The following is a 15,681-nucleotide window of genomic DNA, read 5'->3' on the forward strand; positions in this document are numbered from 1 at the left end:
ATATCAGAGTGCCTGGGTTCAAGTCCTAGCTCCATTTCCATTGCAGCTTTCTGCTAGTGCACACACTGGGAGGCAGCAGGTGATGGCTCAAGTTCTTGGGTCCCCGCCAACCAGTTGGAAGACCCAGATTGAGTACTAGGTTCCTGGCTGTTTCAGGCATTTGGGAAGTAAACTAGCAGATAAAATATATTTCTCTCTCTCCCTTCCCTCTCACCTCCTCCCTCCCTTCTTCTCCCTCCTTTCCTCCCTTTCTCTCTCTGTCACTCTGTCTTTCAAATAAATAAATAAAACTTTCTAAAAATTGATCCCAAAGGAACAGGAGTTTGGCCTAGCAGTTAAGATGCTACTTGGAACACCCATACTGCATATTGGGGGGGGGGTGTGGATTTGAGTCCCAGCTCTGTACTCTATTCCAGCTTCCTGCTATTGCAAACCTTGGCAGGCAGCAGGTGACAGATCAGGAGTTTGGACCCCTGTCTCCCACATGGGAGACCCACGTTAAGTTCTGGACTCCTGACTTCTAACCTGGCCTAGTCCTGGCTCTTACGGGCATTTGGGAAGTGAACCTGCAGATGGGAGACCTCTCTTCCTTTCTCTCTGTCTCTGCCTTTCAAATAAAATGAAAATACAAAAAAATTTTTAATAAAAATATTACCAAATATGTTCCTATGTTTTTTGTTTGTTTTGAGTTTCAAATTCATTTTTCAAAAACAACCATGTTGAGGCCAGAATTGTGGCATCCCAAATGAGGCCTGGTTCCAGTCCCAGCTATTCCACTTCTGATCCAGGTCCCTGCTAATGTGTCTAGGAAAGCAACAGACAATGGCCTTAGTGCTTGGACCCCTGCCACCTACATGGGAGACTTTGATTAAGTTCCTGGCTCCTGGATTTGGATATCCCAGTCCCTAAATTGCGGCCATCTGGGGAGTAAACCAGCAGGTGGAAGATACCACTCTCTGTCTCTTCCTCTCTCTCTCTGTAACTCTGCCTTTCAAATAAATAAAATAAAATCTAAAAAAAAAAAAAGTTTCCAATTCATCAGTAATCACAGATTAAAACTGAACTTTAAATGCCTTCCTGAGCCTGTGAAATGGTGGCGGAATGTTTGTGTTGAAGGCCAGGTGCATTCTGCACAGGTTGTGCAGGGATCTCCATGCCCCTGCCCGCGTCAGACCTTGCAATTGAATAGCATTTTACTAATGCCAAACTCATTTCACATACACTGTGTTACTTGTTCACAATAATTCCTTGTGGTATAAATATTATCTTCCTGCTTTTGTGGGTGAGAAAACTAGGGCTTAGAATAAATGCTCTAGGGCCAGTGCCATCGTATAATGGGTAAAGCCGTCACCTGCAGTGCCAGCATCCCAAACGGGCGCCAGTTCAAGTCCCAGCTGCCCCACTTCTGATCCAGCTCTCTGCTATGGCCTGGGAAGGAAGTAGAGGTTGGCCCAGGACCTTGGGCCCCTGCACCCATGTGGGAGACCAGGAGGAAGCTCCTGGCTCCTGGCATCAGATAGGCACAGCTCCAGCTGTTGCGGCCATCTGGGGAGTGAACCAGCGATGGAAGACCTCCATCTCTCTCTCTCTGCTTCTGCCTCTCTGAGCTCTGCCTTTCAAATAAATAAATAAATCTTTAAAAAAAAAAAAAAAAGAAGAAAGAAAAAGAATAGATGCTCGGCCCAGAGTCATGCATGTTTAGGCCCAGAGTCTCCCTACTACAGTCTGCGCACTGCCTCTGTCTAATCATTTCTCGTATTACTATGAAACAACAGAAATGAGTTAATCAGTAGTTGTCCTATTGGAAGAGAACAACTCAAGGGTATTCCCTGTTGTAAGATTTTTTTAAAAGGTTCTTGTATGGCCTCACCTGGGGGATTCTGCAAAAGTGCTTGAAGAGCTATCACATCTACAGACAGTGGCGTTTTGTAACCTCCCAGAGCCCACCTTTCCTCCTACTTCCTCCGCGCATGGGCTTTGGGTCCCAGGGCTCTGCAAGGCAAAAGGAGAGCAGTATAACAAAAGTCATGAGCTCTCATACAGTCATACAGGATGATTTTGTTTTAAGATTTATTTATTTGAAAGGCAGAGTTAGAGAGAGAGAGAGAGAGGTCTTCCATCCTCTGGTTCACTCCCCAAATGGCTGAGAATGGCTGGAGCTGGGCCAATCCAACCCAGGAGCCAGGAGCTTCTTCCAGGTCTTCCACGTGGGTACAGGGGCTTAAGGACTTGGATCATCTTCTACTGCTTTCCCAGGCACATTAGCTAAAGGGAGTAGAGCAGCCAGGACTTGAACCAGCACCCATATGGGATGCAGGCGTCCCAAGTGGCAGCTTCACCTGTTACGCCACAGCACCTGCCCCTACAGGAGGATTCCACACACACACACAAAAGGAAAGAAAAGAGCTCAAGATTTCTACAGAATACTTTAATCTCAATACAAATCCGTATTATTGAGGTTTTACCAGCTGTTTTACAAAAGAAAAGTAACCTAATACTTTAGAACAATAAAAATGTTAAAGCATAGGCCAAATTATATTTGTCATTTTGAACTCACTAGTACATTAGTAATGACTTAAATATGGTATGATGAACCCTGAGATTAGATTTTTTAAAAATAATAAAAAAATAACCTGAGGCAATATTTTTTCCTATTGCTATGTGAAACCACAATCAATGTCTTTGGCTGAGAATTTTAGCAAAGAAAAGACTTTGTTAGTTAAGGAATCACATGAAAATATCTTGGTTTTACTTTATAATTCAGTAGTAGATAGAATGATACCTCAGTCAGCTTGAAGCCTTTTTGTTAAAAAAGTATTTTATTTATATATATAGATATATGACTAGAAGAATATGCTTAATCAGTTGAGGTATTTATGACCTTTTTCTTAACAGAGAATGTGGAAATTTTCCACCTCCCATTCCTGTTGACATTTGTTCTGCAACCATCTGGCATTTTTAGTTTGATGAGAGAAAAATTGTATATGTTGTCATAGAGGTGCATAATTAATCTAATGATGGCTTCAATTTTCAGTCATCCCTATAAGTATGGTTTTTTTTCTTAGTTATTTGACTTGATGTATTTTTTTCTAACCTGTGATATGTATTTTTAAAAATTACCCTGTGCGCAGATATGTAAATGGCATTGTTGACGTAAGTATGTGTTGCTTCTCAAGTGGAGCTCTTTAGGAATAAAGGAAAAGCACAGTGGCATAGTGGTTAAGGGCAAGCACTCTGGGGCAGGCGTTTGGCACAGCATTAAGACATCACTTGGGACACCCGCATCCCAGATTGGAGTGTCTGGATTCAAGTGCAGCCCCGTTCCTGACCTCAGCTTGCTGCAAATGTGCACCTGCGGAGGCAGCAGATGACGTGTCAAGTAGATGGGTCCCTGCCACGCATGTGCGAGATTTTAATTGAGTCCCTGGATTCTGGCTTTGATGGGCTCAGCTTTGGCTGTTGCTGGGATTTGGGAGTGAACCAGCAGATAGAAGATCTCTGTCTGCCTTTGTGTCTCTCTCTGCCTGCCTTTCAAATAAAATGAAGATAAATAAATAAAAATTAAAAAAGAAAAAAAGGACAAGAACTCTCTTGTGGTACCTTGACAACTTACTCTTGCTTAAGTTTGTAAAATAAGAATAATAATAGCATCCACCTCGTAGGCTTGTTGCAGATGGATGATATATGTACATGCCACTGGGTGGATCTTTACAAAGCTCATGAAAATATGTGTTATGAAAACTGTGCATAGATTTCAAAAGTTTTTTTGCAGCAAAATATACCTTTTAAAAAAAATTTAAAACTCTGTTTTTTATTTGAGAGGCAGATGGAGAGAGATTTGATCTCCTAGTTCACTCCCCCAAATGCCTGCAACAGCGAGACCTGGGACAGGGATGGAAGAACTGGGAACACAGTTCAGGTCTACCGTGGGGGTCTCAGGAATCCAATTACTTGAGCTATCACCACCGTCGCCCAGGGTCTGCGTTTGTAGAAAGGTAAATGGAGTCAGGAGCCAGAGCTGAGAATTGAAGGTAGGCACTCTTACGCAGACATGGGAATCCTGAATGCTAAGCCAAATGCCCACTCCTCTAAGTGGACTTTTTTTTTTTTTTTTTTTTAGAATTATTTTATTTATTTGAAAGTCAGAGTTACACAGAAAGAGAAGGAGAGGCAGAGAGAGAGGTCTTCCATTCCGCTAGTTAACTCCCCAAATGACTGCAACAGCCAGAGCTGAGCTGATCCGAAGCCAGGAGCCAGGAGCTTCCTCCAGGTCTCCCACGCAGATGTAGGGGTCCAAGGAGTTGGGCCATCTTCTACTGCTTTCCTAGGCATAGCATGGAGCTAGATCAGAAGAGGAGCAGCCAGGGCTCAAACTGGCACCCAGAAGGGATGCTGGCACTGCAGGCTGTGGCTTTAACCTGCTGCACCACAATGCCGGTCCCCTAAGCTTATAATTCCATTTTCCATGAACTTTTCGAAGTAGACTTGTGTATCTGCTAGAACAGTACTTGGCCCACAGTAAGTAGTATATATGAAAGTATTATTTTAACATTGAGATGCACTATCATTCCATGAATTAATACAGCTGCTCTCTTCTTTCTGTCTCCTTCCATTTTTGCCAAAGATGTTAATTAAATTAAGTGGATTTTTTTTGCCTGTAAACTTCTACAAATTTGTTATTCTACATAAACAGAAATACTTTTATGTTGTATCCAATCCATTTTGCAGTTTGTTGTGCTAGAAAAACATTTTCTGTTTTCTTTTTAAAAAATGTTTATTTTCATTTTATTTGAAAGGGAGAGGAACCAGTGTTGTGGCATAATGGGTTAAGCCATCACCTGCAATGCCAGCATTGCATATGGGTGCTGATTAGTGTCCTGTCTGCTCCACTTCCAATCCAGCTCCCTGTTAATGTGCCTGGGAAAGCAGCAGAAGATGGCCCAAGTGCTTGGGCCCCTGCACCCATGTGGGAGACTCAGATGAAGCTTCTGGCTCCTGACTTCAGTCTGGCCTACTCCTGGCTGCTGTGGCCTTTTGGAGAGTGAACAAACAGATGGACGATCTCTCTCTCTCTCTCTCTCTCTCTCTCTCTCTGTGTGTGTGTGTGTGTGTGTGTGTGACTCTGCCTTTCAAATAAATATAATACATCTTTTTAAAAAAAGAAGAAGAAGAAAAAGAAAAGCAAAGGAGAATAACACAGTGATATCTCCCATTGCTGGTTCACTCCCCAGATGCCTGCAACAACCAGGACTGGGCCAGGCCAAAACCAGGAGCTGGCACTTAATTTAAATCTCCCACATTGATGGCAGAGACACAGCCACTTACACCATCACCTGCTGTCACCCTGTGATGTGTGTTAGTGTACAGCTGGATTGGAAGCAGAGGAGTCGGGACTCACATCAGGCACTTTGTATGGTATGAGGGCAACTACTGCACCAAACAACACCCTCCTTTTTTGTTTTTTTAATTTGTAAAAAATTACTTAAGAGACAGAGATTTTTTTCATTCTTTCATCCACTAATTCGCTTCCTAAACTCCTGCAACAGCCAGGGCTGGTCCAGGCCAAAACCAGGAGCCAGAAACTGGGATGTTTGGATGTGTATATGGTTGATGATGCCACAGTTTGCCTTGTTTTTTTTTTTTTTTTTTTTTTTTTTTGTATCTACATCACAGTCTTGGCTAATATGAAGAAGGTAGTTATCATCAAAAATTCTCAGCATTTTTTTCAAGTCATTGCCAAACTGAAGCTTACACATTTACAATTAATGTGTTTTGTTTTGTTTTGTTTTGTTTTGTTTTGTTTTGTTTTGTTTTTGACAGGCAGAGTGAACAGTGAGAGAGAGAGACAGAGAGAAAGGTCTTCCTTTTGCCGTTGGTTCACCCTCCAATGGCCGCTGTGGCCGGCACGCCGCGGCCGGCGCACCGCACTGATCCGATGGCAGGAGCCAGGTGCTTCTCCTGGTCTCCCATGGGGTGCAGGGCCCAAGCACTTGGGCCATCCTCCACTGCACTCCCTGGCCACAGTAGAGAGCTGGCCTGGAAGAGGGGCAACCGGGACAGAATCCGGCGCCCCGACTGGGACTAGAACCCGGTGTGCCGGCGCCGCAAGGTGGAGGATTAGCCTAGTGAGCCGCGGTGCCGGCCTACAATTAATGTTTTAAATCTAAATGTACAGCTATACAATTATCTCTGTTGCATTTTGCTAGCTACTATCAGTCTATTTTTCAGCATGTCAAAACAACTATGATGTTGGTGCTATCTATGTGTTAGCTACCTCTCCTGGCAATATAACATCTGACTATTAAATTTAATATGCATTTCTTCTTCATCTTCCAGCAATGAATAGAAATGTCAAGGGGAGGTGGGGCTACATTGTGGCATAGGGGTTCAGCCACTGCCTGCAACGCTGGTATCCCATGTGGCTGCTGGTTTGTGTCCTGGCTGCTCCACTTCCAATCCAGCTCTCTGCTGATGGCCTGGGAAAGCAGTGAAGATGGCCCAAGTGCTTAGGCCCCTGCATCTCATGTGGAAGACCTGGAGGAAGCTCTTGGCTCCTGGCTTTGGCCTGGCCCAGCCCTAGCCATTGCAGCCATTCTGGGAGTGAACTAGTGGATAGAGAATCAATCTGTCTGTCTGTCTCTCTCTCTCTCTCTCTCTCTCTCTCCCTTCCTCTCTCACTGCCTCCCTCTCTCTCTGACTCTACCTTTCAAATAAATAAATAAATAAATATTTTTTCAAAAAAATGTGATGAGGGAAAGAAACCAAGCACTGAGACTTGTGAACATGACATATGAGATTGCTTTCCTGCCCAATATAAATCTACTAACTTTAAAAAAAATGTGCTTTTGTTTTATTTGAAAGGCAGTGAGAGAGAGAGTGAGAGAGAGAAGCAGAGAAATATGGGGAGAGAGCTTTTATCTGGTGGTTCACTCTCTAAATGCCCACAGTCAGTGCTGGGCGTTGCAGATCTCTGTCGGCTGGGAAGAAGCGAGTGGGATGGTCCGAGCAGGTCTGTTGTCCATGGGGTCAGAGCTCTTCAGCATTTAGACCCCGTCTCCCTGCCCTTGGAGGCAATGCTAGGCCAAGCTGAAGCCAGGAGTGGGGAACTCAGTCCAGGCATACATCATGGGTGGCAGTTACCCTGTTATCTGGGACATCTCTGCTGCCTTCCAGAGTCAGCATCAGCAGGGAACTAGTGTCCAGAGACAGAACCTGATGTCGGACTCAGGTGCGTTGATGTTGAATGTGGGAGCCTTACTTCCAGGCCAGATTCCCACCCCTGGCATTCCTCTTTATGCAAGATCCCTATCACCTTCACATCCTGTTTTGTTGTCATACTTAAGCGAAATTGCTTCTCGCAGCTTCTGATACATAAGAGTGTCAGTCAAGCACACCACAGAGTGCAAACTGGAGCAGATGTCCAAAGGTTCAAGTCCCGTCACTTCCTGCCTTGCTCCCAGTTTCGTGAGCCCACCAGGGAAGCACAGTCCACTTCTCCCCCTGGTTAAGACATCTGTGGTCTCTCCGTTCAACACCGCGGCTGCTGTTTGTTTCCTTTCGCTGTCATCCTGGGTCTTGAATCCTGAGAAAACTTCGCTTTTGCCACTCATCCACCCCCACCCCCACCCCCACCCCCACCACCACGGATTGTTCAGAGCAAGGTCTACTCTGTGTCGCCGGTGAGCTTTGGCATCTCTGTTGTCTCCCAGCACTCTGAAGCACTCTTCACACCTTTCCCAGTGCATGGGTGGGGAGGAGCTCTGCAGGACAGAGACAACACCCAGGCCGCGTCCCTGTCGCCGAGCCTCGCTCAGCCCACTGTGCTCTCCTGTGAGAGGGAAGACTGTGCTTGCGATTCTCCTGAGTCTTAAAGTCTCTCTGGTTTTCTTGGTCAGAAGTGGCTGCTGCCCCCAATTCTACTAAAACTACTTGGACCCCATGTAATATTCAATATTTTTAAAATATTTATTTTTTTTAATTTATTTGAAAGGCAGCATTACAGGAGGCAGAGGCAGAGAGAGAGAGAGACAGGTCTTCCATCCACTGGTTCACTACCCAATTGGCCGCAACAGCCGGAGCTGTGCCAATCCAAAGCCAGGAGCCAGGATCATCTTCTGGGTCTCCCAAGGACTTGGGCCATCTTCTAATGCTTTCCCAGACCATAGCAGAGAGCTGGATCGGAAGTGTAGCATCTGGAACTCGAACCAGCACCCATATGGGATGCCAGCACTGTAGGCGGCAGCTTTACCCACTATGCCATAGCACCGGCGCTAATATTTAATATTTTGAAAGGAAAGAGTTATCATAGACATATAGTGTATAATGATTTTCTCAAAAAGATCTTACGAGAGCAGCATTTGGCAAAAAAAAAAAAGGTGTTTAATAAATGTTAACTAAAAATGTGTTTAACTTTAAATACTTTGCATCCTCTTCTCTTTGTTAATATCTTTAATTAGATTCTCTAACAGGGGAGTTGGGTTAATTTATTTCAGGTGATGCTGCACTTGTACAGTTATTCGGTTGACTTCATTAGAGAGAGATTTAATTATAGTAGCATAATATCAGAGAAATAAAACACAGACTGAAAACTCACCTTTTTGTGCTCTTGGTGCTCTTTATGTGGGACTACTCACAATTGTAGCTGCATCCTAATAGGCAGAATTCTTTCTGTGCATCAGTTTGGGCTTGGCCAAGTCAAAATATAGGTAAAGGCAAAAATGGAAAGACTTTAAAAAAAAAACTGTAGTCTTTTCTTTTGCAGATACTAGAACCACGGTTATGGAACAATCCCTCAGTATTCCACTTAAACCTCTCTGTTCTACAAGCCTGTGACTGTCCCTCTCCCAGGTGGTCTCCAGGGACAGGCAGCAACTATGTGTTTCTCTGGCTCTCCGGCCCCTGCTACATGCCCAGGTCATAAAAGTGTCCAATGCTTATTGAACTGAACTAGAACATTGCAAAGACAACCAGTTGAAAGTATGCTGGCCGGCGCTGTGGCTCACTAGGCTAATCCTCCACCTAGCGGCGCTGGCACACTGGGTTCTAGTCCCAGTCAGGGCGCCGGATTCTTTCCCAGTTGCCCCTCTTCCAGGCCAGTTCTCTGCTGTGGCCAGGGAAGGCAGTGGAGGATGGCCCAAATGCTTGGGCCCTGCACCCCATGGGAGACCAGGAGAAGCACCTGGCTCCTGGCTTCAGATCAGCGCGGTGCGCCGGCCGCAGTGCGCCAGCCATGGCGGCCATTGGAGGGTGAACCAACGGCAAAAGGAAGACCTTTCTCTCTGTCTCTCTCTCTCACTTCCACTCTGCCTGTCAAAAAAAAAAAAAAAAAGAAAGAAAGAAAGTATGCTAAGCCCAACACAACTGTTTTAAAATGCATTAACTCAAAGGACATAGCCCAGCAAACACGGTACTCCCAAGTCTCACCTGTCACTGGAGTGACCAGAAGAGCATCTTTCAGGCTTTACTGGATCCATCTCCCAAGGGTGAGGGCACAGGCAGCAGCATTTTCCCCAGGGGAATCTTAGGCCAGCCAGGGTTAGGAATTCCAACAGAATGTGTCCTTTGTCACATTTACCTACAAAGGACAAGATCGTCCTTGTCAACATAGATGTTACCTGGTCTAGTCTACAGTAAAAATGAGTTTCATTTATGGTTTGTTAGTTATGTCTAAGTAATTCCCTTTGAGCTAATAATGTAGGTTTAACTAACGGGATTGTTTACAGACAGCAGTGAAGAATAATGCATTCCTCCAAAGATTAGATTGCTGGTGAGTCATGAAATTGGTGTTTTACACATGGAAGCAGGTCTCTTGGCAAGCAAAGGCCTGGAGCCCAACTCGGGATTTGTTTACTGACTAAAGCAAATAGTCATTATGGGTGGAAATGAACTCTTTTAAGACTTGGGTAGCTCTCAGTGATGTCCCGGTTGCAGTTTTGCCCTCATGAATTACCCATCATCATAGGGTGGGATCCCTGGGAGCTACCGTCAGACATGCAGTTGAGGGGCAAGCGTCGGGCCTTGCAGTTAAGACACCGGTTGGGACGCCCTCATCCCATTTTTGGAATGCCTGGATTCGAGTGTCAGCTCTGCTTCCAATCTCAGCTTCCTACTAATGTGCACCCTCAGAGTCAGCAGGTTGATGGTTCAGGTGGTTGGAGACCTACACTGAATCTGTGGCTCCCAGCAGGCATTTGAGGAGTGAACCAGTGGCTGGGAGCTCTCATTGTCTCTTAATCTTTCTTTCAAACTAAAATAAAAAATTAGCCTAGCTGAACAAAGTTCATAGAGCAACAAACTAAATGAAATCATCAGAGAAAAGCAGACGTCTGCAGCACAACCTGACCCTTTCAAAATGACAACGTCATAGGGGAAAAAGAAAATTAAATTGTCATAGCAAACAAATGTGATGTGTGAACTGGGATTGATCGTGCTTTGGAAAAAAAAATGGCTAAAAGAAACATTTTGGAACCAGTTGGTGGAAATTTGCATATGGACTGAGATGTTAGATAATATTAGAGAATGGTCTCATTAAGTTTTCTTTCTGGCTTTCCTAGCTATGATGATAGTATTGAGTCTGTGTTCTTACCTTGGGAGATGCATGTCCTAACAGGCAAAGCATCCCTCAGCCCGTGGAAGTCCCAGCCAAGTCCTAGCAACTCAGAGCCTTCTGTTAAATATTCAAGAAGTTTGTGATCTCAAGACTGTTGGCAGCTTGAAACTGCCCTGATGGGAGTGTTTATACCACAAAAATCTGCAGATGCTACATTGAGGGCTTTCTCCCCCTGGAGAGCTAATTTACCAGCATCCACTGCCTGCAGCTTCCTTTCAAATGGTTCAGGGGGAAAAAGGAAAACAAGCATAGATAGAACAAAAATGACAAAATATTAACAATTGTTGAATCTCACTAGAGAACGTGTGGTCATTCACCGTACTAGTCCCGGAGTCAGCAGACTTTTTCTGTAAAGGTCAAGTGTATATATTTTGGGCCTTGCAGGGCTGTAATCTCTCTGGCAACCACTCAGCTCCACAGCTCTGCCTTTCTGGCACAAAAGCAGCCATGGAAACAACCGCACTTCAATGAATGGACGTGGTTATGTTCCAACGAAACTGTATTTACAAAAACAGCTACTAGATTTAGCCCAGGGCCATCGTCTTTCAACGTGTCTGTACTCTGAGAATACTTTATAGTAAAATAGCTCTGGGGGGAGATGTAAATGTCTCAGCGTGGCTTCCAGAGTCTGCCTGGGTCCCCTGACACCTGACCCTGCAATCTGTCACACTCGGCGTGTTTTCACTCCCTGGGTACTCTACACTTTCCGGTCTCTCCTCTTTCTCTACAGTCCTCTTGCTCTCCCCAGCCGCATGGCTTCTTATCAATACACGTGACACCTGCCTCAAATCCCACTCTGTAAGGCCTTGTGGAGTCTCTCCCAATTCAAGTCAGTCTCTCATTCCTCGCAACAGCTAGCTTCACTACCTTTCTCATTCAGCCCTTAATTAGCTGCTAATCCACAGAGCAGAGCAAGCTCATTCTACTCCTTACACATAGCAGGTGCTCAGTTGTTACTGGTAAACTGAGTGTCCCATCCACATGCTTGCAAGCACCAAACTAGAAGTCTAGGATCAGGAGAGGATGTTGGCCTACGTTAGATTTGGGGGATTAAAGACAATGAAAATATGGGCGTGTTCTTTCTTTTTAATCTTTAAGACTATTCTGCTCCAATTCAACTACCTTTGGGGTTATTGGATATTAAGCCAAAGTAGACCTGACCTTGGAGGACAGGATGGTTTTTCTTGGCAATGGCTAAGGGCTTGAGGAGGGAGAGCTAAGGCATCCGAGCAGTTGTCGGGATTTAGACACTGTCAGGCACTCTTCACTGTCTCATTTGTACCCTACCAGCCTTACAAGGGACTCACTCTGTCCTCATTTAGAACTGAGAGCAACTAAGTGGCTTCCCGAAGATGATAGAGCTAGAATGGAGTTTGAATCTGGCCACCTCTGGGTACTCAGCACCATTTTCATGTCTTCATGCGTTCAGTGATTGGCAAGAGACCAGGGAAACCTGGGCTGAAACAGTCTCACAGCTCACCTGCCATGCGGGGATGTCTGGAGAGCTGCAGGTCTGAGGGAGTTGAGCGTTAAGCACCACCAGATGAGTTGTTAGAAAGCCCAGCCCTGGGGCCCGAGTCGGGATGCAGCAGATTAAGCCCCTGCCTGCGTTGTCTGCACCTCACACAGGAGCGCTGGTTGGAGTCCCAGCTGTTCCACTTCCGATCTAGATCCCTGGAAGGCAACAGAAGATGGCCCAAGTACTTGCACCCCTGCCACCCACGTGGAGACCTCAATGGAGTTCCAGGCTCCTGGCTTCAGCCTGGCTCAGCCCCAGTCATTGTGACCATTCAGAGAGTGACCCAGCGGGCGGAAGAGTTCTCTCTGTCCTTCCCTCTCTGTCACTCTGCCTTTCAAATAAATAAATCTTTAAAAAGAGGAAAATGGCCGGCGCCGCGGCTCACTAGGCTAATCCTCCACCTAGCGGCTCCGGCACACCGGGTTCTAGTCCCGGTCGAGGCACCGGATTCTGTCCCGTGCCCCTCTTCCATGCCAGCTCTCTGCTGTGGCCAGGGAGTGCAGTGGAGGATGGCCCAAGTGCTTGGGCCCTGTACCCAATGGGAGACCGGGAGGGGCACCTGGCTTCTGGCTTCGGATCGGCACGATGTGCCGGCTGCAGTGCGCTGGCCGAGGCGGCCATTGGAGGGTGAACCAATGGCAAAAGGAAGACCTTTCTCTCTCTCTCTCTCTCTCTCTCTCTCTCTCACTATCCACTCTGCCTGTCAAAAATAAATAAATAAATAAATAAGAGGGAAAAAAAACCCTCCCAATCTCAACTTTGCCACTTTCTATTCCTAATCTTGATTCACTGAATGTCTGTGGGCCTCTGTTGTCCCAATTGTATGATTAGAGGAATAGAACAGCTTATTTCTTTGATTTGTTATGTTTCCTGTATCATGCAGTAAATAGCTTCAGGTCTCTTATAGAGATGGATAAGTGAATGGAGAATGAAAAGACAGCACTGTGTGATAATGCTGGATTCGAGCTATGCAGAGGGAGGGGGCATCTAGCTCCCCCGACCGTGATCCTACCAGGCAGGACGTGGGGCCTTGGGGGCGCAGGGGGTCGTCCCAGGGCAGGTGGCAGGTCACCTCTGAGAGCTGTAACTAGTCCCCTAAATACATGATGAAAGGGGGAAAATAGGGCAAGACAAGAGCTGGACCAGGAAGGGACTGTGTTGCCTCATGAAAGCGCTTGGGCTTTTCTCCTAAGGCTATGGGGAGACAGTGGAGGGTTTTAAGCAAGATCGTATTTGCATTTTATAATGAGCTCCTTGGCAGCCGGGCATGGCCGATGGAGTCCAAGCATGTGGAACTGGTGATGAGGAGATGCTTTAGGAAATGGCGGCGCAAAATAGCCCAGGCGTGGGACGCTGAGCCCCAGACTAGGGCAGCGGCAGGGGGAACGAAGAGTCGAGGATGTTTCTGAGCGCTCTCAAGGGAACGATTGCCCGGGACCCACGGACTGCATCAGTTACAGAGGCTGCAGAGAGCCTCGCGGCGGCGTAACACAGCAAAGCTCCCTGTGCCCCGCAGCGGGGAGAGGCACCGTGGGGCCCTCGCAGGCTCCCAGGGGCCCAGGCGCCTCCACCGTGATGTCAGCATATGATGTGCCAGAGGGACAGCTGGACAGTGCAGTGCTGCCACCCAGAAGCGGCGTGCATCCCGCACAGCTCACAGATGCACCTGTCACCTGGCTCCACCCACTCGCTGGGGACCAGAAATTCAGTCCTGGGTGAGCAACCCTGGCCCAGCCTGGCCTGATTGGAAGTGGAGAGTGAAGCGGACTGCAGGTTTCTGACTCCGGAGAATTAGGCAGACATTCGAGGCACTCCCTGGGGACAAGAAGATGGACGTGGGGCGCGGAGAACGGGGCAGACAGATGAGTTTTGCCATCAGTTAAGCGCGGGGTTGGAAATGCAGCTGGGCTTCTCCACTAGAGCTTGCTTACCCTGTTCTAAACAAGTTGATCTCTTCATTTTAGCCATATCGTGTTCACATCTAATGCTGTGTGTCTGTCTTGAATTTTCAGATGGGCTATCGTGTCAACATACGGTGTTTAAAAAAATAAGTTTGTCACTAAGATGTTGGTGAAGCCTTCCCCATGGCAGAATATCAGGCTGCTGCATACGAAATGCCCCGCCTCCCTTGCAGCCGCCCAGCAGTTCTGGACATCAAGCGGAGGCAGCCAGGGAGGTGTAATTAGGATGCTCTGAGCCCCAGCCCGTTGTGCGGCTGGGCTCGGTGTGGACACAGCGCTGCCCGAGGGAATGCGCCTGCCTGAAGACTCCTGGGGAATGACGTCCTCTTTTCCTCCACAGAGCAGAGCAGAAACCCTGAAATCTGCGCGGGGCGGGTGGGGGTGGGGGGTGTTCTCCCTGTCTTTGTTTCCCACCTCCCCACCCCAGTGTAATTGCGGTGCTAACTGCGTCCCTTAAAAATTGACTTTTTATTGTGCGTTTGTTTCTTAACAGTTGCGAGAAACAATCAAAGCTGGCAAAGGTGTGACTTCGGCTATTGACCTGTGTCGTTACCATGGAAACCAGGCCCTGGCGGCCCTGGAGAGCTTCCCTCCCTCGGAGGCCAGATCTGCTTTAGAAAACATTGTGTTTGCCGTGACCAGGTTTTCATGACACCAAATTTAAAAAAAAAAAAAAAAAAAAAAAAAAAAAGACCCCATTGTTCCTTTCTGCTGAACAAACCTGGGCAAAGAGGTGATAGGACAGCTTTTGTGATGAAAAATCTAAATGTGTTAATGACTTAAAAAAAAAAAAAACACCTTTTCCCCCTCCCTCTTATCATGTTGCTAAATGAACACTGCCTTCTTATGGGAACGGCTACAAACAAAATATAGAAGAGAAAAAACAAAAAAGGTCAAGCAGTTTTCACTTGTCACGCCAGAAGCACACTTGAAGCTGCAGAAGCAGAAATAATTAATGAGATTCGCTCCTGTGACCTCAGCAAATGGACAGGAAATAAGTCCTTATTGATTGGGCCGAGCCAGGGATGGCGCCAGGGCGGTGGCCTGTGGTTTTCCTTCCAGGGGGACACAGCAAGCTGGAAGCTGCAGGTGTCAAGAGGAACACCATCCATACCAGCCAGCGCGGACAGCGAATCAGAAACGAGTGACCGGTTTGTCGTAACGGAGAACAGTTCAATGAATCACGGAAAAAAAATACTTCTTTTGCCATCTTGCAATTATGTCTCTGCATCTTTAGATAAAAATATGATTAAACCTTGCGCTTCATGGTTTTTCTAAGACTTGGGGGTGGGAGGCAAGCAGAAATTACTGGGAAGTTGCCAAATATTTGCACTAGTAAATTAAAATGTTATCAAATGATACCTTGGTTTTATTAGGAAATTTGCGTTTTTCTTATTTCTATAGATCATTGTTTTAAAAACACATTTCAAAGAGCCAAACTGTGTTTTTCATGAAAAGAAAAAAAAAAGCCTTCTTCGAGGGGATCTGTGTTTGTTTGCAATACTTTGGTTTAGAGAATCCCTTTATTTTGTACAAGCTTCAGAAATACAGTTGTTGTACCCGGGGCTCCACTGGAGAAAGTTTTGGTCTTG

General features: G+C 46.3%; 1 protein-coding gene across 2 annotated transcripts in view; it reads left to right on the forward strand.

Annotated features, from left to right (window-relative positions):
- PDSS2 (decaprenyl diphosphate synthase subunit 2) overlaps positions 1–15,450 on the forward strand; it is a 293,668-nt gene extending 278,218 nt beyond the window's left edge. For both annotated transcript variants that reach the window (XM_002714881.6, XM_089332769.1), the window contains exon 8: positions 14,583–15,450. In XM_002714881.6, the coding sequence (XP_002714927.6) occupies positions 14,583–14,741 (159 nt within the window). In that variant the 3' untranslated portion in view covers positions 14,742–15,450. The remainder of the gene's footprint in view (positions 1–14,582) is intronic.
- The last annotated feature ends 231 nt before the right edge of the window (positions 15,451–15,681 follow it).

The sequence above is a fragment of the Oryctolagus cuniculus genome, chromosome 5 (genome assembly GCF_051225735.1).
Source record: "Oryctolagus cuniculus isolate XC-2025 breed Fujian yellow rabbit chromosome 5, ASM5122573v1, whole genome shotgun sequence".
Lineage (NCBI taxonomy): Eukaryota > Metazoa > Chordata > Mammalia > Lagomorpha > Leporidae > Oryctolagus > Oryctolagus cuniculus.